The sequence below is a fragment of the Cyphellophora attinorum genome (genome assembly GCF_001299255.1).
Source record: "Cyphellophora attinorum strain CBS 131958 chromosome Unknown Contig8, whole genome shotgun sequence".
NCBI lineage: Eukaryota > Fungi > Ascomycota > Eurotiomycetes > Chaetothyriales > Cyphellophoraceae > Cyphellophora > Cyphellophora attinorum.
The window spans coordinates 635,621-658,774 of NW_017253236.1; the positions used below are offsets into that span (position 1 = coordinate 635,621).

Below are 23,154 nucleotides of genomic sequence, written 5' to 3' on the forward strand. Positions count from 1 at the left end.
ACTGTTGCAAGGACTCGCTCTGCAGCTTCTGTGTACTCATCCGGTCTCTGCCCACCATATGAGAGTGAAGCTCAATCTTAATCTGGTTTCCATGTTCTCGACGGTCGATCAGCGCCACGAGGCTACTGATTCATCAGGACTCAATCTACCAAATCACTAGTCGCTCAGGACGCTACCTCTGCGGCACTGTGACTCTGTTGCATGAGGTGCAAGACCATAAGATGAAAGAGTATGACGTGCAACTGGTCCTAGCTTAACGCCAAGCCAGTCGCCATCGGACTACAAAATCTAGCGAGATTGACGTTGACTTCGTGCTTCAATATTGCCTCTATCCTCGTTGTTGGGTACGTCAAACGTTGACAGATCTTCACAATGACCGCCTAGCAGCGCTCTAGCACGAGGGTGTGTTCCTCGTGGAACGCGATGCTTCCAAGAAAATCCGAGTTATTGGAACGAATATTGGTCGGTCTCGGCATCAACGCTCGAAAGGAAATTGCCCAGCGATTCATTATTCAATGTGATCGACGTCGTCATTCCTTCCTCATGCGCGACCTGTAACCTTTAGGGGTTTCTGCAGTGTTGCCATCATTACTCGACGATCAAACTTGCGGAAAATGCGATATCTGAGTTTGCTAAGTCATGCTTGGAATGCGGCTATGCGGTGGGTCATCCACTGCAACGACTCGACTGCCCCGAGAAAAGCCCATTCATCATCTTCGTCCAGCAGGCTATACAGATGTGTGAGCGCTGTAGTGTGCACGGACCTGAAACGATTCGTTATGGCATGCAGGTAAGCTAGCGTCGAATGGGCACCTTGAGGTGAGTGTTATTGAGACCCAGTCAGTAACCAGATCTGGGTTGCCTTGCATGGCGCCGTTAGCAATCCTGGCTGCTGATCCTCTTGGCTTATCCCTGTCTATCATCTTTCGGTATGCTGTCTCTGTGCGGATCTTCACCTTTTGGGCCAAGGAAGTCGGATTGCCTCTTCGCCGTGGCATCATCTGATCTTGATCGGCGCAGCTATGGCTGGTTTCAGGCTAGCAGTAGGTTTCATTGCTGCTAAACACCAACTACGGACTTCCAACGTTCCACGACCAGACTATCAAACGGTCGTTAGTCCCACGAGACAAATCCAAAAGCAATCATACTGGTGATTAGCAAGTCAACACTCATGGCTCCGCTCGGTGTCGCAAAGCAGAGCATGATGAGGTGATTGCAAGTTGCTGGTGTGGCCCTGGGAAGGATATAAACCTCGTCCAAGGACTGCATGGAGGACTTCCTTTTCATCAACAAATCGCTCACTCACTACAACCCGCACTTGTCTACCACAGACGTCCACTCATTACAACAACGACATTATCAGTTTAATCCGATCAATATCTACCACCAAACACCAACCGTCCATCAAGATGCGTGCTACATTCTTCACTGCTCTCTTGGCCACCGCTGCCATTGCTGCCCCCACAGGTATGTAGTCCAACATTCCGCCAAGGAGTCACCCAATTGACAGTCACAGTTCAAAAGCGTACCGATGTCGCTGTTGCTGGTAGCTCCCTGAGCGCGCCCATCGTTGTCCACAAGCGCCAACTCGGCCTCGACCTCGGTGGTGTCCTCGGCGGGGTTGTTGGCTCAGTCGACAACGTTCTGACCATCGTCAACGGCCTGCTCACCACCGTTACCAGCACCGTTGGTAACGCGGACAGCATCGTCACATCCATCCTCGATGGTGCCGTCACTGACGTGGAGGGTGCTCTGACCGACGTTGAGGGCCAACTCGAATCCGCCATCACTCTTGTCGAATCCGTCGTGTCTGCAGTTGATGTCTCGTCCATCGTTGCGGGTGTCGACTCCGAGGTCACTTCCACCATCACCACTGTCGAAGGTCTCCTCGCTGATGTTGAGTCCATTGCTGGCGTCGTTGATGTTGGCGCCACTCTCGACACCGTCACTGGCCTCGTCAATCAACTCCTTGCTGCTCTTCAGCCCCTGACTGGTGCCGTCAGCATTGCTTAGATGGTGTGTCTGAGGCAAGAAAGGACAAGGGATACCCTGCATTCGCATTCCGATTTGGTTCATTGGCAGGCATTTCACGCAAGCACACGTATAGCAGACGATGCTGTCATCGATGGAGTTTTCTGAAGATCACAAGATATATATTGGTTACCGAGGAACATAGCATAATGAAGCGTTTTCGCATATTGTTTCATAGGGGTTGATCCTTCCTTGACTGTAACTCGATAGCTCCTTGCGTGCTCTTGAGTACTTGCTGCTGCGGGGAGTTTCTCACACTTATCTTGTTGGCTATGTCAATGAAGCTTCGGTAATAGCATAGCAGCTCTTCGAATGCTGTGTGCGAGTCCGGTCGAGAGATGTCGTTCCAGCAAGGACCGTCTCCCTGTCCCTGCATCACTTGGCGTCCACCTGTGTGGGGAAGGCTTTTCGGCAAGCCACAGGCGCATAGAACTCTCCAACAGCCAAAAACCACCTCTCATCAACTCACGCTTGCTGCAGCGTCCCTGATCAAGTACAAATATCGAAGACCCGACCAGACTACTGTAACAACTCAATGGTAGTACGCAAGTGCAAAGGTTGTCGCACGAACCACCGGCCGCACGGCTATCTCTAGTCGATCTGGCTGGCGACTTTTTCGTTGCCCCTCATGAACAACTCGGTGCCGGACGCATGGGATGATCAGTGGTCATCGGTAGCAGATGTAGTCCTGTCTTGTCGCGTACATTCCCGACGAGTTCTGACGTGCACCAGACCACTCCTGGCTCATCCGTCTCAGGCGCAAACAAGAAGGTGTCCTCAAAGGTCAGCAAAGCTCAGAAAAGAGCGCAACAGGCCGAGTTCAATCGTCAACTCTGGGCAGAGGCGTAGGCAGACCGAGTCCCTGACGAGCGGTAGACAAACTAATACAATCTAGGGAAGGTCCAAGAGAAACCAACTATTTCCTCGAATCTCGCAGCCCAGTCCCTCTACAATCAGACTATAAGCCACCGCCTGTCCTGCTATCCCGAAAAGGACCGCCCATCGTCAGCTCTGCCAGACCTGCCAACCACGGTCTCACTACCTACGACACCAATGACAAGGCCGAGTCGTCCGAGGATGAAGAGGAAGTAAAGGCCCGCGAACAGACTATGGCTGAGCGTAAGGCGCAAGCGGCTAGAGAAAGAGTAGAGAAGCAGCGCAAGTACGACGAGCGAAGGCAAGAGCTTTTCGGTAAGGCGAGTGCCAGTGGTGCGAGTAACAATGCAAGACCCAACAGTCAATCTGGCACGTCCACGCCAAACAGTCTCACCCCACCTGGATCTCGATCTGCTACACCCAGCCGAGGTCGAGGTCGCGGGAGAGGAAGAGCCAACGCAAACTCACACGCCCAGCAAGGCCGTCTTCAGCAACGACAGCCAGCGCTCTTTGACCCTAGCTACACCGCCAAGCCCGACTCGATCTTCGTACAGCGTCAACAGAGCTCACAGAGCCCCTTGCCGCCGAAAGAGCAACCACAGAAGCCCATTCGCGAGCCAAGGGGTCCTGATGGAAGCGGTCGAGGCGGGTTTGGCTTCAGTTCCACTCGCGAGTCACGTTACATGACTGATCTGGCCAACAACATGGCTGAGTCTGTCTTGGGTCCGTGAATGCTTGAAGTGCGTTGCACCTCTGCAATGGTCTTTCTTCGGACAGCATCTTCGCAGTGAACGCATCAGAAATTAGCATTTATGTTGCTAGCGCGCGACATATAGGACAGTCTACTGACCACCCACCTCAGGCCTCGGTGTCACTTGCGGCAGACCGGCGCGAAGAAAACTACGACGTGAGCAATATGGCAATGCCCAAGACACCTTTGCTGCAACCGTCAACTTCGAAAGTCGTCACCAGATATCCGTACGAGGAAGCGGAGCGTACGTTCAACATCTTTGACGGCGACAGGAAGGGCTGCACGGTGTTCGGAGAGCATACCTTGTACGAGACAGCGCTGCATGCCATGACTGACGAGCTTGATTTCGGTGGCACTTATGGCGAACGACACGTTTTTCTCGATCCTCCTGGGCTAAACAAGATCACGCCGCTGAGCGAACTCCCGAGAAGAGCATCGAATGTTGATACTCTCTCCGCCCAGTAAGAGGCACGATATAGTGAAGCGATGCCCTGAAAGTGCCTTGAGGCTTAGGGAATGCCAAAGTTGGAACCCGGATGGGCAGAGGCTCGAGTAACGCGCCATGGACCGGATCGATGCATTCCGACTATAGCGAAAACGCTGACGAGACAGCGATTCTGCGCATTTCACTGGGTACGTAGTCGGCTGTGCGGTCTCGACTACTTGCATTCGCGTCCTGCATTTTGGGTTTTTGGGCACTGCAAACAGACAGCACCAGACGCGCGACGACCCATTGATCCTGCATCAATATGGGCGGCGACAGACCGACAAGATTCACGATCTAATTGGTTGCACGCACTTCCGTCCGTGCATCCCTGTTCGGTCGGCTTGGCATGTGTCTCCCTCAAGTAGGTATGCAACGGTATGCAGGCCTTTGCGCGATGTGCTGTCAGAAGTCGAAGCCGGATTGGCATTGCGGTGCGACATGGCACTTCCTTCCGTGTGAGTATGATCGACATGCTGCTCCCCGGGGCCCATCAGGCGACAGCATTGAACCATGTCCAACTTCGAAATATATATATGTGGTAGCCATATACTTCAACGAGGTCGCGCTCTTCTACTACAGTCAACCTCTATAGCACAACCAAGACCACACAACCCTTCAACCTACCCACCCAAACCATCGAGGCCTAACCTCAGCCTACAGTCCCTCCACAATGGGCTCAACCACCCCAACAATAACCCTCCACTCCCGTACCTACCACCCACCCGTCCAACCAACCGTAGTAATCTGCATCGACGGTTTCGACCCAACCTACTTATCCCCCTCCACAACTCCCAACCTGTTCTCCTTCACAGACCCAGCCAACGGCTTCCACGCCACAGCTCACTGCGCCATGCCCTCCCTCACCAACCCCAACAACCTCTCCATCATCACCGGCGCGCCCACCGCCGCCCACGGCGTCTCCGGGAACTACTACCTCGACAAGGCTACCGGCAAGGAAGTCATGATGGTCGATGATCGCTCGATGTGGGGAAGCACCATCCTCGCTGAGTTAGCCAACCAGTTGGGTGTGCGGGTGGCGGCGATTACCGCGAAGAATAAATTGAGGAGGATCATCCAACATGGGCTGACGCCGCCGGAGAAGACGGGTGCGATTTGTTTCAGCGCGCAGTTTGCGAACGAAGCCACCTTCGCCTCGAACGGCATCGAAGATGTCGAAGCGTGGCTGGGGCAGCCATCACCGCCGCAATATTCCGGCGAGCTGTCCCTGTTCGTGCTCGACGCCGGGCTGAAGTTGCTGCAAGAAGACCGTGCGGATCTGTTTTATTTGACGCTGTCGGATTATATCCAGCATAAGCATGCACCCGAGGAGCCCGAGGCGAAGTGGTTCATGGGGGAGATTGATCGACGGGTGGGGGAGTTTGTGGGGATGGGAGCGTTGGTGGTGGTCACGGGGGATCATGGGATGAGTGCGAAGGCGGATGGAGTAAGGGGTGAGCCGAATGTGTTATTCCTCGAGGACGCATTGTGCGAGAGGTGGCCGGAAGCCAATGCGCGGGTGATTTGCCCAATTGCGGACCCGTTTGTCAAGCATCACGGTGCACTTGGCGGGTTTGTGCGCGTGCATCTTCTGGGGAAGGGGCAGCCAGATGCTGGTGTTGTAAAGGAGATGTTGGAGTTTGTGAGCGGTTTTCCGGAGGTGGAGGTCGCGTACACTGGCGCGGAAGCAGCGAGGCGGTTTGAGATGCCGGTTGAGAGGGAGGGAGATCTGGTGGTGATTTCGAAGGAGTATTCTGTATTGGGAGGAAGGAGGAATGAGCATGACCTGGAAGGACTGAAGGGACACAAGCTGAGGTCTCACGGTGGGCTGTCGGAACAGGAGATTCCGTTGCTAAGATCGAAGCCTTTGAGTGCTGAGGCGCTGGAGAAGTCAAAGGGGAGGCATTGGCGGAATTTTGACGCCTTTGATCTCGCGCTCAATCATTGAGTACGATCGCGCGAAGCTGTAGTCACGTCTCTGTAGTATAGCTTTCATAGCTTTCATGAAATCGTCCACCTCAATCACGCACAAATTGCGAAGCTTTGCTCGTCGCATTGGTTTAGGAAAATCTAAGGACGTCATCAGACATTTGTGAAGTCCGGAAACTCTGCGGAAAAGTCGACTGGAAACAGTGACCAGTCGATCTCTGTTGCCGTCGACGGCAACATCACGGGCTGGCCTCCCACAGTTGTTAGCATCGGATCATCCGGCATCTGTTGATAGTGTGGGCCGTTGACCTGAAAATGAGAATCAGGAGAGAACTCCCTACTGGTGAAGAGACCACCATCAAAATCGTTACCGGCCGGAATCGTGGCAACCTCTATCCGAGGTGCAGTCTGGTGAGTCGTTGACAAGCTTTGGAGCACTGGCTGAAGGCCCTTGGCAATAACACACAGCGGATGTTCAGGACTGAGTGTCAGCGAAAGTCCAGTGAGCAGACCACAGAGCTGCGTTACTGCGTTCCGAGCTTCGTGCTTTTTCGGGTCGCTGAGGTCTGAGAACGTCGAGTACATTGTCCTTGAACATACTGTCACAAGTATGACAGCTGCGAAAGCTAGTGAGGTGGCAAAGTAGGTTGGGAGTACGGGCGCTTGTGCGTGAGTCTCAAGAAACCGGGTGACGATGGCGATGGCGCTGTCGACCGCGTGGCTGGCAAACTCTGCTATGTCAGTCCTGCTTTGGGAACTTCTTGGAACAAAGATGGGTGTCGCTGGTGAGACGCCCCGGAAGGTATGGGCAAAGAGACAGAGCCTTGCGATGTGATAGTAGAGGTCCAGTGTGGGATCAGTAGACATGTCCAGGTCGTCTTGACTTGTCACCAGATCCGACCACTGCTTGTGCCAGCGGTCGAAGTACTTAGCTAGCTGATATAGCTCGTCGGCCTTTTCCTCGACTGGAAATGGTGTCCCGACATCCGCACCGAAGATGTCTAGCATCCGAGTGTTGAGAGTCCAGAGCTCCAGATGGCTGATCAACCGGATGTCCGCAGGTACGGAATGACGGCTTTTGAGGAGAGCACGTGGGTTCTGCAGCGATCGCATTGCACGAGTCATGGGTGGACGACCACGAACAAGCGTACACTGGTGATCACAAATGACGACAACAAAGTAGAGACGGGTTCTATCGTAGCACTTCGGATTGGTGTGCGGCATCTTCGTTATGCATCGATGCAGGTTGAGTTCTGCGGCGAATCGAACAGCTGTAAGATCTGTCAGTGTCTATAGACTTTGCGGGAAAAGAAGTTTTGTGCGTCAGGGTCCACGCACCGAGCGCCGACAGCGCAGTAGACAGATCAGATAGCCAAAAGGAGCCAATGCACAGTGCCCGGACGTCATCGAAGGTGTGTTGGCTTGTGAACAGTTCTGCGTTGACCTCTTCACGGAAGGATGCAAGACACTCCTGGTAGCATTTGGCAGAGCTGCAGAATGCAGCCACAGTGCAGATGGCAGAAGTCAGGAGTGAAGACCTTGACCGAATACTTGGCAGTTCGGCATTCTCCGGCAAAAGATTATAGGCGAAGTGGTCGAGGTGAAGCGCATAGAATTCGAATAGCTCTATCGCCGTGCGTTCCGTGATGACGCCTTTCGCGATCAGATCCGCTCTCGTACTTGGTCTGTAGCCTTCGTCGTTGGTGGATTGACCGACTAATGCTGAGCCAGGAAAGGATCCAGGATTGCATGCGAGATTGAGCATTGAGCCGCCTCGTGCCTGGGCGGTCGCGCGCTTTGCGGTATCTAATATCGTACTCTGCGGTGGGTTCAGTGCTTCGGATTGACCGACTGGCGGATGTTGTTGTACTTGAGTGAACGGTTCAAGATTTACGGGTCGAGTATCGTCTCGAGCAGATGATCGTCTTTCAAGATCTGCGACTCGCTGTTCCAGCTCCTCTTTCCAGCTGCGTAAGCAAGGTCAGCACTCAGTTGAGCCATCTATATCGATTCAGACGCACGCGATGTCACTGTCGAGGATCATCTGTATGCTCTTGTTGACCGTGCAAGAAAGCCCTCGCCCTTTGCATCGCTTGCAAGGTGGTCGCGCATCGTCCATATAACATTTGATCTGGGACCAGCGGATGAGTCTGTAAGATCGAGCATGTTGGCAATACCTGATGATGGCCTACCTTTAGTTTACGACATGCAACGCAAGCTGTGATTTTGCGTGTGATCTCGGGAGTCCGCTGCGTACTGCATGCCTCCTTTAGAGCGATAGCGGCCGACGTGGGAGCCATGATGAACACTGCCGCGCCACGCCTTTGTCGTGATTTATTCCATGCAGCTGCAACCGCAACTGCTTCGAAAGCCAGGGCGAATACCTAAGTAGGAGCGAGGTGTGAAACCGAGCAGTCACGTTTGAGTTCCGTCCACGTGGTCTTCCCCAAATCCGAGCGCCGGAGGCTGCGCCGCTGGAGTCAACTCACAATCTCACAACTATTTTACCATGAGTCTGGCATAGCTATAACATAGCTACATCATGGACGTTTCCGTTGAAGATCACTATGCACTGAGTGTGGCGAGACTATGAGTAGGCTTCTTCCGGGACAGTCCGCTGCCTGGTGGTTTAATCGTCGTCGTTCAACCAGGAATTCCTCCAAGCCCATGTATCCAGAAGAGGCAATTTGTTGGGTTGGCTCATATATACCTAGGCATGAGTGATCCAACAACAGAAGATCGCGAACCACCGACTCCCGAGGCATCATTTCAGGTCAGCCTACAAAACTGTCGCCTGGAACAGCCAAGAAGTGACGGACAGATATTTCGTTCTATGGTTGAATATAAATGCAGCGATCCCGCCATAGCACGACGATCATGCTAGAGCCACCTCAGTGAGCATCGTATACTGAGGTCATGAGATGGACGTCGTGCGACCAAACATTGCACGGGCACTGGGTCGCGTCAGCATTGCAAACCTGGCTCGTCGACTTGGGGTTCAGCAAGCGAAGAACCCAACTGCGGCATGTCAAAGCGTGACAGATGTTTACAGCATCCCACGACCGAGTCGCTGCATCGACCTCCTTTCGTACGGTTTAGTCTTGTGAAAGAGCAGAACCGCATCGACGATGATATGCTCCGATCGCGTGGTGCTCGAGTTTGCAGCATTGGCAGGCCGCCGATCGTAGGCTTGGCTGTCTTCTTCCGCCCTCCTAGCCAATGGGATGCTGCTTTAGCACTCCGCTGTGACGTTGGCCGAGTTCCGACCATGTGTTCGTTCGAACGTCAAGCGCTCGGCAGCGAGCAGCTAATCTTCGGAACGACTGATCACTGGCTTTTTCCGATATCCGGTCGCGTGTGTGCGCCCAAATGCGCGTGCGAAATGACGTGTGCCACACCGGACGGCTGTGGAGAGGGCGGCAACCGACTTCACCATATGCAAGATGGCAAGGACAGTATCTGGGGCGTCCATGGTGCGGAAGACGCCTTCTCCACGATGATGAGTGGTAGATAAAGAACCAGCTGTTCCCAAACCATGGAATCACTGAGTCCCTTTACTAAGTTGCATATCCGCCAGCCACTGTGAGAGGCTCTGATACACGATGCCACCTCCAAGAATCGACAACGAGGCTGTCGAGCATCAGGACTACACGGCCAGCGATGCTCCTCGCCCGGCACCACGGCGTGACTCGTCGGCCTCATCGGCGACCATCGGCGAGCACCAGCCTTCGACCACAGCGAAAGGCGCAAGCGACACAATGCAATATCAACATGCAGAGCGCCGGCGCAGCTCTGTCCTCAAGGACCGTCAGCCATCAGCGGCGGCGCAGCTGAAGAATCCTTTGGCTGGAATGAGCGAGGCCGATGTCCTCGCAGACGTTGACGGCTGGGTCGCCCAAAGAGGTCTGGACCACGAGCGGGAGACATTCCGACGAGGCGCTCTCCTTGCTCGAGTCATCAACACGGAAGGCGGCTTTGAAGCCATCGATCTGCCAGCTGACGAGAAGGACTGCCTGCGTAAGGAGGCCACGCATCGCTGGAGTCAGCCATTTCAGCTGTACTTTCTTGTCGTTCTTTGCGCTGGTTCCGCTATCGTGCAGGGCATGGATCAGACGGCTGTCAACGGAGCTCAGCAATTCTACCTTGCTGAGTTTGGCATTACCGACGTGTGGCAGACGGGGCTACTGAACGGCGCTCCATACCTGTGTTCTGCTCTCATCGGCTGCTGGACGAATGCGCCGCTGAACAAGTACTTTGGTCGTCGTGGCACTATCTTCATCTCCTGCACCATCTCCTTCATTTCGTCCTTCTGGATGGCTGCTGCAAACACATGGTGGAATCTCCTCCTCGCTCGATTCGTCCTTGGATTCGCCGTTGGCGCGAAGAGCTCGACGACGCCCGGTAAGTGTCGCAGATTCCATTCTAGGACCAGGTCTGACGATTCGCTTAGTGTATGCGGCAGAAAGCGCTCCCAAAGCTATCCGAGGGGCATTGACGATGATGTGGCAGATGTGGACAGGTACGCTTCCGATTACCTCCCCAAAATCATTGGACTGATTGACTCGCGCAGCATTCGGAATCATGATCGGCTTCATGGTCTCGGTCGCCTTCCAGAACTGCCGCCCCATCACCGGCAACGAAAACGAGCCCTGGCGCTGGATGATGGCTTCGACCGCCATTCCACCCATGTTCGTGATGGCCCAGGTCTATCTCTGCCCAGAGTCGCCGCGCTGGTACATGTCCAAAGGCAAATTCGATAAGGCATTCACCGCCTTCTGCCGCTTGCGCAACATGAAGGTCCTCGCCGCACGGGACATGTACTACGCCAACAAGCTTCTCGAGGTCGAGGAGTCGCAGCGAGAGGGCAAGAACCTCTTCAAGGAGTTCTTCACTATCCGTCGCAACCGACGGGCCGCGCAGTCTTCGTTCTTCGTGATGTTCATGCAGCAATTCTGTGGCGTAAGTAAACCCTTCCCACCCCCCTTTAGCGTCCAACAAAATCTCTAAAACCCGCACCAGGTCAACGTAATCGCCTACTACTCAACCATGATCTTCGAGCAATCAGGCTTCAGCCGCTCCAACGCGCTCCTCGTCTCCCTCGGCACCGGTGCCGTCAACTGGCTCTTCGCCATTCCCGCCATCTACACGATCGACACATTCGGACGCCGCAATCTACTCCTCACCACGTTCCCACTCATGGCCGCCTGTCTCCTGCTCACCGGCTTCTCCTTCTGGATCGAGCCTGGCGCGCCTGAGTCGCAGGGTCGCTTGGCTGGTGTCGCTACGGGGATATTCCTGTTCATGGCTGTGTATTCGCCGGGTGAGGGGCCGGTGCCGTTTACGTATTCGGCGGAGGCGTTCCCGATCTATATTCGCGACACGGGAATGTCATTTGCCACAGCGACCTGCTGGGGGTTCAACTTTATCCTTTCACTTACCTGGCCGGCGTTGCTTGAGGCCTTTAAGCCGCAGGGAGCGTTTGGGTGGTATGCGTGGTGGAATATTTTTGGTTGGATTTATGCGTATTTCTTGCTGCCGGAGACGAAGGTATGTGATCTTCGCTGCTTGCTCCGCCCAATGAATCGTTATGCTGACATTAGTGCCATAGAACCTCACGCTCGAAGAGCTCGACACGGTTTTCAACGTAGGCAACCGGGAGCATGGCAAGTACTATATGGACAAGTTGCCGTACTACCTCAAGAAGGCGATGCGAAAGGATGTCGAGCCCGTGCCACCTTTGTACCAGTTTGGCGGGTATCAGGAACGAGCTGGTAGTGTCACGGAGCCTGGTGACATGGGCGAGAAGAAAGGCAGTGCTGTCATTGCATAGACATCTGCTAAGTTTGTCTTGAGGACGAGCAGCTTGGTAGTGATCGCACCCGTCAGGACACGGAATCACCGTCTGTGGTCAGCGTTGTAGGCTGATGGATGTAATGATGTAGTGAGAGCCTGCAGGCGGTTTGTCCATATTAGGGAATCCTTAAGAAGCCTCTCTGGCCTTCGATTTATCCTGAGTGCTCCAGTGTTTGTCAGTGTCAATCGAATGAATTCTGATCTCACGCATTCGCACATGGATAATGTATAGGCTTTGCGACGAGTTCGATGGGTTCGTGATACATCAGGCTAGGCCAAAAGGTCCTTGCCGTTCTATACTCAGGTGGTGGTAGCGAGCCGTGGTCTGGATGACAGATCCAACCCGGAACCGCTCATACGTATCCTGACAAGTCATTAGCCATGGCTCGGTCCCAGCAGCGCGCAATGGTCGAAAGCCGCGAAAATGGGCCCAAAAAGTCGAATGCACAGTAGACATACCTTTCCGTGCACCCTGGAAGAAGAACCTCACTACCAAGACCTGCAATACAGCCATGCCCACCATCATCATCACCTCGATCAAGCTGAACTGAAATATTCTCTTCTCGGTCGACCTGACCGTACTGAAGTTCCGATTCTCTCTTGTTCTGAAATATTTCTGCATGCGGTTCACCGTGCTCAATTGCCCCGAGACCTTGAACACCAAATCCTCCAACTGATCGTGTGTTTCTGCTGGGGCGCCAGACCGCTGTGGTAGCAGTGCTGAGCCCGAGGATGATTCTGATCCCTCGACTGAGATCTCAAAGTCGACGTACTTGTCGGCGAATGTGGACATTGTGTTGGAGAAGCAAAAGGAGTATTGGCCTGCTATTTGTGCGGTAAAGACATAGTCGCCTTGTCGCTCTTTCTCGCCGGACAGGACTTGCTTGTCTTGAGGACCGATGACGGAGTAGTCGACATCGAAGGAGCCGCCAGATTGAACCTGTGAGAGAGGGAGATCAGTGATATGCGCACACGGAGCAGCCGCAGCAGTGGAGGAGCGACCCCTCCATTGGCTCATCAAGCCGTAGACTGATTGTGGCGGCATTCAGGAGACACGTACAGCGAAGTAGAAAGCAACCTTGCTGTTGAGCTTGTCTATGTCCTCAAAGAAGCATGCCTTCTCGTTGGCGGCGAGTTTATAAGTGAGAGCAGTGGCCGAGACAAGTGATGTGATACAGGAAAGGCCTGCGACGGTGGAGGTAAGGAAGCGCATCTTGACGTCGGTCTCGTGAGGCGGAGGCGGACGTTGCTGCTTGGAGACCTGGGCGACGTTGGCCTCGGACGGTGTACTATCACAACGAAGGAAACCCGCGATTCAGGAGATGTCGCATTTGCGCGGGATTCTTTTTTGACAGACAGGAGACCAATACGGGAAACGAGACGCGCCAAAGTGCGCAACGCGATTTGGTCGACGCGGCGAACGGCATGGCAAATCTCTACTTCACCTTTACCTCTGACTGTGGCTTCCATTGAGGTATGCTCGACGAGTGTTCAGCTACCAGGCATATCGGCAAGTCATGGCACAATGTCTGTCCAGGTCGTACAGAAGTGGAAGTGCTTGCTATCACTACTTGCGCTATGGCTACTAAACATATCCGTCTCTCGAAACTTCATTCTGAAACAGCACTATATCGTGCCGGCCTCTTCATCAAACGCAGGAGCATGCTATCTTGATCATTGACAGGTAAAGTATATGTGCACGCGCATGACCACAATGCGCGACGAATGCCTTTGAAAGACTTCCCCTCATCGATCGCCTACTTCCGCGATGGCAAATGTCTGCGTGGTGCCTGGCATTAATTGCACTGCTAATGCTGTCGACTTCCTGCACGCCGACCTTTTGGACGACGGCGTCTTCTGGGCTTGCCTGTCTGATCCATCTCGAACTTGTGCAGATGTCGCGAACGAGGACATCAACGGATTGGGAACTTTAATTGCTTTCCTCGCAACTGCCTTCCTCACTTTCCTGGTCGCTTGGGTGATCTTGATTTTTGATGTTGACATAGCAGGACGGCAGTCACAATCGATTCAAGCAGGCTCTCCTGAGGCGAGTATCTTGGACCACCGCTTTCGTGCTTTCCTTCACTTCACCATTGGACGGCGGTCTACATATCTCCAGCTATCGGATAGATGGTGCCATGTATTACAACGCCTGGTCATTGCGTTCAGCGATGGCCACCTCGTCACTGGACTGGCGATCTTGGTTGCGGCTTTTTCTCAGTCGAGGTCCATCACGATTTACCATTTCGTAAGTCTCTGCCACGATCCATAAATGGTGAGGAGGCCTGCACCTCCTCAGCTCTACCAAAATTTAAGACCTGGACCGATGACTGACCACGACTAGAACATCTCCGTATATCTTGCTTGGATATCACTCACTGTCCACATGATGACTCTCTCGATCTGTCGGCCATTGCTGCAAGCCCGACCACGACTGTTGTACTGGAGACTCGGCGCAGCGTCCGTGCTATGTGCGTTACTGTTGTCTACGCTGATACTGACCACTTCGCCACTATCTCCGATCAACTGGTACGACCTTGGGTACGACTATTCTCTAAACCGCAACGTGAACGTCAAACCGGCCGATCCCTTCTGGCTCGATACCACTGTCATCTGCTCCTGGAAATGCAGTACAATGTCACAGTGGTCAACTGACACGGTCGTCGCATTTGTCCTTGTTGTGGTGGGATTTCTGGGCAGGGTGATTAAATTGATAAGACCTCTGTCGGCACTATTTGAACGCACGCTGGTTGGTGTTATAAGTCGCTGGGTTCGCTCATGCTTCAATTCCTGCGCATTTCGGAAGCAGAGCTCTCGGTCATGGTTCTCCGGGACGTTCTGGTCCATCAATCAATGGATGATAGTTTGCATCTATCTTAATGGCCGGGCGATATGCGATCTGGCCTCTTCGACCCTTGCAGAGTGTCTATGGTTGACACTGTTCCTTGGATGGGGCGCCACGAAATTGATCTCTTGGCACTTCAAGTCACCGCTCTTGCCCTTTGAGGATACGATCGGCTTTGGACAGGTGCTTGCCTTATTTCTTCTACTATTGCCACTTGTAGCTATTCCAGAGTCATACACCTCCTGTACGTCTATCCTTCGTTGTCTCTGTTCCTACGAGATGCTTACATTTTGGCAGCCGATGGACGGGGTCCGCCGTATTCACCAGTGGCGGCTCGTAACTATCAGATGATGTCCAAGAGCCTCACATTCACGTCCATTGGAGTTGGATCTGGCTCAATGGGCAACGGAAACATGCATTCCACAGTTCCGAGACTGTTCCAAGATCCCATGGCCGCCTATAGCTCCATTACCTACCGACTTTTGATCATCAGCTACATGACGTCCGGCATCATCTGGCTGATGTTCATCATTGTGATGACGGCGTTTGATTCTGGCGTTATTCCTACGAACGCTCTGCAGTCTAGTCTTGGGTCAATCTTGTTGGTCGTCTTCATCCCTTTGATCTTCGCCGCCTCGGTCTTCTTCACCTTCATGCTCGCACCATTCTCAAGAACGATTTGGAGAACGGTCAGAGACACCTAGGTACAACCCGACGCCGAGAGGCGAGAGGCGAGGCCGGCTGACTAAGGCACTCGCAAACGACTTTGGGCCTCGGCCTATATATCGTACAACGCCCACCCGCAGCAGACGCCTGATTCTCGCACCACTATTTCGACCGAAAAAGTATACACCCGGCAGGCTAGCCCCTGGTCGTATCACACCGCCGGACCCAGAATGCATTTGTTAATGCCGGCAACACAACGTTGACAGCAGTCCAAAAAGTTGTTGGCGGCCATCGAGCTAGTCGCTGTGTCACGTATCACAGGTGGGGTTCATGCCCACTACATGCCTCTGCTCGTATATACACGATCTAGCAATGGGTATTCGGCTTCGGACGAAGCATACCTACCTACCTTGCGAGCGAATGTTTTCACGGATTTATCAGCATGAATTTGTGAACAATAGCTATACAAAACCAGGAGCTCTTAACGAACACTGAGCTATAGGCAGTACCTAAACGAGTATCCTTAGCACCTTATAAGGCCTAGCCTCACGCGATACCGATACCGACCATCTCCCCACACCCTGTGACCATGGCGCCCAAATACTCCAACAAACTCAACAACAAACTCGTCATCGTCGTCGGAGGCAGCTCGGGCATCGGCTACGCCGTCGCCGAAGCCAGCCTTGAAGGCGGCGCCAACGTCGTCATCGCCAGCCGCACCCAAAAGAACATCGACGCCGCCATCGCCAGCCTGACCGAAGCATATCCGGACTCAGCCAAACGTATCCGTGGGCATCCCTGCAACCTCGTCGACACCGATGCAGAGTCCGACGTGATCAAACTTTTCGACTTCGCCACCAACAACGGCGCCATTAAAATCGACCACATCGTCGACACCGCCGCAGCCGATGGACCTACGGTTGGCGACCTCGCCAGCGCTACAGTGGATACGTTTCTCGACTCTTACCGCGCGAGATGTCTTGGCTCTGCCGTACTCGCTAAGTACGCGCTGAAGTATATGCTTTCCTCATCATCCTCCTCCATCACAATGACAAGCGGCATCCTCGTCCGACGCCCCATGAAAGGCATGAGTCCGCGCATCGCTGCATCAAGCGCCAAGGAGGGCCTTGCTCGAACATTCGCGGTCGATCTCGCGCCGATCAGGGTGAATGTCGTGTCCCCAGGGGCGATCATGACGCCGTTGCTGGTGAAGATGTTTGATAGATTCGGCGAGGGCTTGAGGGAGAATATGCGGGGCAGTACGTTGCTGGGGGAGATTGGGCAGCCAGAGGACATTGCAGAGAGTTATCTGTGCAGTATGAAGAATCGATTTATGACGGGGCAGGTGGTGCAGTGTGATGGGGGCTTCTTGGTTAAGAACTGATGGGGCGGGGAGGCTGTGCTTAGCAAGAGGGAATCCAAGGGATCATCAACTTCGAAGAAAACCCTAGACATCGATCCTGTTGCCAGCTTGGTTCGTAGGAATTTGCGTAACTATCTGCCTGCGCCTCTACGACGTTTGCTATGCTATCCAGGATTGAGGTGGAAGGGTTGATTGGTGCATTTAATTGTCCTCGTGACTTCTCCTGTTCTCACAGCAGCATTTCACCAGGTCGAGGGATATCCTCTCGCGAGCTTGCATACAGTCTTTCGCCCCAGTGTCACGAGATGGAGCCCTCGTCCATACTTGTGGCCGACCCGACTCCGCGTGAATCACTGTACTCATCTGGTACACGCACAGCATTGTGACGAAGCGAGCATGTCTACCACCACCCACGTCCCCACCTCGTGTAGTGCGCGCGGTTCCACGCCTCCTCACTCAGTGCCGTCCACTCAGAGGCGCTTGAGCCTTGCCGACCATGCCCATGCTTCACCTTGAAGCCAGTAAAGTGCAGAAGACCCTTCATATATGGACAATCGAAGTCGCCTTCCAGCTTCGTACCATGGTCAGAGAATTTCATGCCCCTTGCAGGATAGCGATCGGCTTCGATCAGGATCTGGCCGTCAGCTCCACGCATGCGTGTGCGATACTCGTAGGTCGGGTTGTACTTGATGCTTGACGAGATACCAGAGGCAGCGCGAGCGCGTGTGGCGGCAGTCGGACAGATGCGCATGATGCCTTCAAACACACCAAAATGGAACCTAGCACAGAACCGCGAGAGCGAGGAGTCGGTAGCAGTCTCCGCTTCGGGAACATTGTCATCGCCCTCACTGTTGTCAGCTTCCTCACCGTACCCGTCGTATTCATACTCGGATTCTTTCTCGTCCGCTGCCACAGCGTTGAGACTAAAGTCGTCCACCAGGAAGATCTCCATGGAAAGCTTCTCAGGCGTGCTCTTGGAGCTGTACGTTGCCAGTTCTTGGCATTGAACAACCCACTCGCCCGTCAGATCCCAGTCTGCCGTTGACTTCGCCTCGTCGTACAGTGCCTGACGCTTCGCCTCTTCGGCAACCTTCTTTGCCTTCTGTTGAGCCTCCCAAGTCTTCCATTGGGCGGCAGCGATCTGATTGGCCTCTTTGACAAATGCCTCTACTTCTCTGCGCACAGCTCCTAGCTCGCCAAAGATCTCACAGCGCCGGGGCATGGCCCCTTCTGGCAGATCGACAGGTCCTGCGGCCACTTCGTACGCGATGCCTAACTCGAAGCAAGCTCTGTCTAGTCCGTAGTAGCGAACACTGTTTGTTCCGTAGTGCCCGCGGTCGACCTTCTGGCAGGAAGTCTTCAAGAACGTGTCGGGTTTCGCGGCTTCCTCCTCCAACGCGCGGCGAGGATTCTTTGGAAGCTTCTGCTCGAATGTGGTTGTGGCGGCATGCCACCATGCTTCGTCTCGTACGTGCCGCTGCTCGCGCGCCACGCGCTTTTGCTCACGCTCGAATTCTCTCATTGCTTTATCAATATCGTCCTGCTCAGCCTGCACAGCAAGATCCTTGCGAATGTCACGGCTTTTGAGTAGATTCATCAATTCTTCCTTCGAACCGGTTGTCTTCAGGCCGCGGAACGAACATTGAGATTGATAGTAGTCTTTGCGGCGCTCATCGTATTTTGGCTGTCGCTTTGCAATTTTGCCGGCTTTGGTCTTGACAATATCTGCTGGCAGTTTGCTATTTAGGTTCATGTCGAAGTAGTGACCGTAGCGAGTGAGCTTTCGTTGGGCGCGCTCATAGTCTTCCGGCGTCATGATCGCTAAAGTCATGCGAGAGTCTGCGTCGTGGCAGCAAACTTCGATGATGTCCGTTGAAATGACTAGCACCAGCGAATGGGTAATGTTTTGTGATGATTAGCTAGCTCCCTCTGAGAGATGCGGGGATGGCAGATGTACATATACACAGGCAGAGTGAAGCCTGCCTGACTTCCCTAGTGGCAGGTGACGGTGTGAAGGTGCCTGCCTGCAACCAAATTGGATCAATTTCTCACCCATGAGACAAGAGGTCCGCAATCTCATACGTCTGATACACGCTCGGTGGCACTTGTCGCAAGCACGAATACCTCCACAATCATACATGCCTTGCAAGCGCGTACTGGCACTGACCTTTGATGTAAGTATGTTCGTGACGAGGATGCCCGAAAGATTGAGTCCCAGGATATCTGACATCTGAGGTCTCTCGCACCAGGTGCACCACACTTGTGCGCCCATTGGCCTGGGCATCCACCTGGCTGCGTTGGTGGCAAGTTTTATGTATAGACAGAAGACGCCAAAATGTTGATAATTTTGTTTTGCGGATGGTCAATGACCGCGTTTGAATATCAACGGTAATACCATATGGGATCCAAATTCCATTCAGCCCAATCCACGCTGAGCAGCCAATGCGCCAAGTCATATGAATCATGCTGTCTTTCGATTGCGACACGTGCCAGGAGGACGATCGTCGGTCCACGAATTAAATTGCACGTATCCATCGGCATCTCGAATGATTTCCTACACATCCGTCGCAGGTGCCGCACTGCCCGCCTCTGGCGCCGGAGAACTGCTCTCGACAGGCTTTGAGCCTTTGAGCGGAGGGAAGTTGAATGGCTCGCTGACGCCCTCCTTGCCAATGTCCCACGCTCCAACCCGGTTGCCCAGATATCCTTTGTCCCAGATCAGTGCCCCAACCCATGGCTGGATGTTCCAGCTGACTTGTAGTGTTACATTGTTCCTCTCGCTCAGCACGCCTGATGGGTCGGTGATATGGTACTTGGGCTTCTGGTTGCGTAAATTGAGTAGACCCGGCTTGACCAGATCAGTCGTGACCCTTGCTGGCTTTGTGCTCTTCTTGCTCTTCAGTGTTTTGGATTTCTTGCTCTTGTTGACCCACGGCTCCCAGTATTGTGTCTTGAGGTTGTCGAAGGAGTACGGACTTTGCGGCGAAGGGATAATGGCATCCCAAATGACGGCTTCCGAGACTCCTCCTGCACTGCTCGGGTAGTTGGCCGTCACGTACACGAAAAGCTGCTTCGTGTTCCAGTTGAAGAGTGGTGACAGATCGGCATTTAGATCGAAGCGTATTTGTGCGTACTCCTCCCGCTTCGATGAATGGTAGTGTGGTCTGCCTTTGACGACTTCGACCTTACTGACACTGATGCTCGCACTCGGGTGCTCTGTGATCGGCGGGAACGGGAGGACTGTCAATAGTGCGATAACGCCGGCTGCGAGCGCTGCGCAAGTGGTGAAGAAGCCGAATGTGCTCGACAGGCGATTGAAAGCGGTATGCATTTTGGTAGTCCGCTGAGGCGGCTCTCAGGTGCAGAAAGTGACTTTTGGCAAAGAGATGCAGAAAACTGAACGCCGAGAACAGAACACAAGATGTAAAGAACGCCTTCAATATAGTGTCAGTGGTTGTGGTTGAGCGTGAGACGTGTCCAGAATGACAAAGTCCGAGTCAAGCATTGAACGGCGGACGCCTTCATGACTCGAGACGCCAAGGACGTGCAAAAACATCGATCGAATCCTCCCGCCAGGCTTTCTGCTTTCCCTTCTACCACAGACTTCGGCTTGGCGGCTCATATATCACAGCACACTCCACCATTGCTGTGTGTGATCGCAGTCGACGTAGGCGTTACGCTTGCGAAGGGTGTCATGATGAAGTCTACGAGGAAATTACCTGTCGTTAATCGCTCGCCCTACATTATTCCGTGTTCGAGGCGAGTTTCATTTCAAGGTTACATATATCGGATCCGAACGTAGAGGCTCGTCCCACCGGATAGCAAATGATGCTAAGACAGCATGACAAGTATTGCGGTCCGATTTCGATCGCTGGTGTTGTTTGGAAGGAGGAGGACGACACCGAGGTCCAGGACTCTGGTAAGGTACTAGGTAGGTATTCTGCTCGCCAAGAGACTTGAATGACATGAAACGTTCAAATGACCTCGAACAACTTGAACCAACCTCGTTCCTGCGTTCTTATCTATACTTTTCTAGCTACTCCGTACCACGTCCCCTATCGAGCCCACGCTCACTCCACTTAATACCGGACCATAATGTCGTCGAGGTCGTCTGTCAGTTCGTCAGCTTCTCCGTCTTCATTGCCGAAGAGCGGAACGACTTTGAAGATGAAGAAGCATGCAAACGGATGAGGTGACGATGGGGACGGGTGCGACATTCCAAGCGGCAGCGAGACGTGGCCAATCCAGGTCTGAGAGAGGTCTATCGAAGCCTCCGGTCAAACCGAACAGCAGCGACAGTATGTACTGAAGGCTCCCATCGGATCTCCCGGTGTGCCAACCTACAGATGGCTCGCCGAAAGCTTCGGATGGAAACGTATCACGGGACGGCGAGAGTCTCAAAGAGTAGGAAAAACCGTCCATGCGATGCCTGCAGACGACAAAAGATTGCTTGCAAGATTCCAGATCGCCCTCCCTGTGCCTTTTGTGTCCGGCGCAATCAGCCTTGCGAGTTTCTAACGAAGCCTTCTACTAAAACACGACAGGAGCACATAGATACAGTCTCGGTAACAGACCGCCAGGCAGAACCTCCAATATCTAATTGGGAATATGGATCCACCAGTACCCCGGCACCTGTCGAAAGCCTGACCGGCGGTCGCACTATTGTATTAGTGCCAAGTCGCAAGCCAGGACTCACCGAGACCTCGCAATTGCGCTGTTCCTCTCAAAATGGCGAATGGGGCAGGGAGTGCGACAGCGGAGACGAGCCTCTAGAAGCGTACTCTGACGATACGGCCCATTTTCTCGGGTTTGCAAGTGAGCAAGATCCACATCTTCTCGCTTCATTTCGATCGAACATCCTCAATGAAACAAGTTACATCGATGCCAAAATTCGTCAGGTCTCTCCCGGCGATGATCAAATTGGGCAGCCACCTGTGCACTTCAGTGTACTCAAGGATCTTTTCCCTGAACCTGACCAAAGGATCAAGCAGCAAGCGTCGGACTTGATCGAATCCTACGTGGGCTGTCACGGCGAGGCTTTGGTTCGCCTTTTCTTTCGATCCGTGCATCCAACTTATCCCATCCTTGCCAAGCGGCGTTTCCTCGAAATGTACCACAGCGACAGGTTACGTATCTCAGCTGCGCTCCGAGGCGTCGTATACGGTCTTGCGACCGTCTTTTGGGAACATGATGAAATACTTCGAGGCGCGGAATGCCTCGATCAAGGCAAGTTGTTCGAACTAGCGCACTGCTCGCTGAATCGAGAACTGGACTCCCCCAAACTCACTACACTGCAGGCGGCTCTTCTCATCATTCATGAACTTCCTCAACCCACCGGCACGTTGGAAAGCCCAAGGACATGGAGCTTGTCTTGCCAGGCGGTAGCTTGTGCCCAGAGCCTCGGACTTTATCGTGATCCTTCGCGATGGCAGATACCAAACTGGGAGAAATGCTTGCGTAAGAAATTGTGGTGGGCAGTCTATTTGACGGACAAATTCTCATCCATCGGACACGGAAACCCATCTCATGTTGCAGACGATGGATTCGACACGCCTTTATTAGAGATGGCCGACTTAGCCTGCGACGAAGAAATCGACAATTCCCATGCAGGTGGACTTTTTGTGAAAGAACAGACATCTTTCGATGTACAAAACGCCTCACATTTTCTGGAGATGATCAAGCTATCGCAACAGCTCAGTCGAATACTTGAGAAATTCTAGTAAGCTCACCCTATCTTCTAGGGTATTGACCTAGACTAATTTTTACAGCTCTGTCAACAGTCTGCGCGCTTCTAATCTTCTCGAGCCACGACGGGCCATGCTCAGATCGCACCTGGCACAGCTCGAATCCTGGTATGCCCTCCTACCACAGTGTTTGACTATGGAGTTCTCGAGCAGCCAAAGGGTACCGAACAGAAATGGTAGGGACCTCTCGTTCTCGTATGACCTTGGCTGAAATTGGACGACCAGGTTCGCTTCATCTCGCCTTTTTCGCGGTCAAGACCTTGATATACAGGGCTCTCATGTATCCTGCAAGCTCAGCGTCGAAAGCAGACCCAACCTCCGCATTGTCCCAAACCCTACCTGAAGCGTTGTCTCAATCTCGTTCCTTTGTTGACTGTGTTGCGAAGATTCGCGAGGAGGATCTAAAAGCTTTCTGGGGTCGCCGTAAGTGTTTTCCGGAGACTTCACTCTACCATACTTGATACGTTAGGAGCTCAGAGTGCATGATTTACTAACGCAATCACGCCTCAGATGCTCGGACAAATCTCCTTCTGGCTGGCAATTTTCTGGTCTATCTGTTCCTGCTGGCTTCAGCCGGTGATCACGTTAAGCAAGCTCACGATCTGCTTGAAA

At 53.4% G+C, this 23,154-nt stretch overlaps 9 protein-coding genes across 9 annotated transcripts; 5 read left to right on the forward strand and 4 right to left on the reverse strand.

Moving 5' to 3' along the window:
* Nucleotides 1–1,409: 1,409 nt before the first annotated feature.
* Nucleotides 1,410–2,013, forward strand: AB675_5545 (uncharacterized protein; the record flags this gene model as incomplete). The annotated part of the gene is made up of 2 exons (XM_018145764.1): nt 1,410–1,467; nt 1,517–2,013. 2 exons carry the CDS (start codon nt 1,410–1,412, stop codon nt 2,011–2,013), a joined length of 555 nt encoding a protein of 184 aa, XP_018001836.1.
* Nucleotides 2,014–2,659: 646 nt separating this feature from the next.
* Nucleotides 2,660–4,123, forward strand: AB675_5546 (uncharacterized protein; the record flags this gene model as incomplete). Its single annotated transcript, XM_018145765.1, has 4 exons — nt 2,660–2,713; nt 2,764–2,876; nt 2,927–3,630; nt 3,792–4,123. The coding sequence occupies 4 exons, from the start codon at nt 2,660–2,662 to the stop codon at nt 4,121–4,123; spliced, it is 1,203 nt and encodes a 400-aa protein (XP_018002042.1).
* Nucleotides 4,124–4,815: 692 nt separating this feature from the next.
* AB675_5547 (Phosphonoacetate hydrolase) lies at nt 4,816–6,090 on the forward strand (the record flags this gene model as incomplete). The annotated part of the gene is made up of 1 exon (XM_018145766.1): nt 4,816–6,090. The coding sequence occupies one exon, from the start codon at nt 4,816–4,818 to the stop codon at nt 6,088–6,090; it is 1,275 nt and encodes a 424-aa protein (XP_018001785.1).
* A 134-nt stretch (nt 6,091–6,224) lies between these two features.
* AB675_5548 (Transcriptional activator of proteases prtT) lies at nt 6,225–8,371 on the reverse strand (the record flags this gene model as incomplete). Its single annotated transcript, XM_018145767.1, has 4 exons — nt 6,225–7,342; nt 7,410–8,038; nt 8,093–8,202; nt 8,264–8,371. The coding sequence occupies 4 exons, from the start codon at nt 8,369–8,371 to the stop codon at nt 6,225–6,227; spliced, it is 1,965 nt and encodes a 654-aa protein (XP_018001942.1).
* A 1,302-nt stretch (nt 8,372–9,673) lies between these two features.
* AB675_5549 (putative metabolite transport protein YwtG) lies at nt 9,674–11,901 on the forward strand (the record flags this gene model as incomplete). Its single annotated transcript, XM_018145768.1, has 5 exons — nt 9,674–10,472; nt 10,522–10,590; nt 10,642–11,030; nt 11,091–11,618; nt 11,680–11,901. 5 exons carry the CDS (start codon nt 9,674–9,676, stop codon nt 11,899–11,901), a joined length of 2,007 nt encoding a protein of 668 aa, XP_018002106.1.
* Nucleotides 11,902–12,277: 376 nt separating this feature from the next.
* On the reverse strand, nt 12,278–13,137 carry AB675_5550 (uncharacterized protein; the record flags this gene model as incomplete). Its single annotated transcript, XM_018145770.1, has 3 exons — nt 12,278–12,288; nt 12,384–12,864; nt 12,985–13,137. 3 exons carry the CDS (start codon nt 13,135–13,137, stop codon nt 12,278–12,280), a joined length of 645 nt encoding a protein of 214 aa, XP_018001854.1.
* Nucleotides 13,138–16,024: 2,887 nt separating this feature from the next.
* Nucleotides 16,025–16,819, forward strand: AB675_5551 (Dehydrogenase/ SDR family member 4; the record flags this gene model as incomplete). Its single annotated transcript, XM_018145771.1, has 1 exon — nt 16,025–16,819. The coding sequence occupies one exon, from the start codon at nt 16,025–16,027 to the stop codon at nt 16,817–16,819; it is 795 nt and encodes a 264-aa protein (XP_018002115.1).
* A 379-nt stretch (nt 16,820–17,198) lies between these two features.
* Nucleotides 17,199–18,614, reverse strand: AB675_5552 (uncharacterized protein; the record flags this gene model as incomplete). Its single annotated transcript, XM_018145772.1, has 1 exon — nt 17,199–18,614. One exon carries the CDS (start codon nt 18,612–18,614, stop codon nt 17,199–17,201), a length of 1,416 nt encoding a protein of 471 aa, XP_018001960.1.
* A 738-nt stretch (nt 18,615–19,352) lies between these two features.
* On the reverse strand, nt 19,353–20,129 carry AB675_5553 (Microsomal signal peptidase subunit 3; the record flags this gene model as incomplete). Its single annotated transcript, XM_018145773.1, has 1 exon — nt 19,353–20,129. One exon carries the CDS (start codon nt 20,127–20,129, stop codon nt 19,353–19,355), a length of 777 nt encoding a protein of 258 aa, XP_018001794.1.
* Between the last annotated feature and the right edge of the window lie 3,025 nt (nt 20,130–23,154).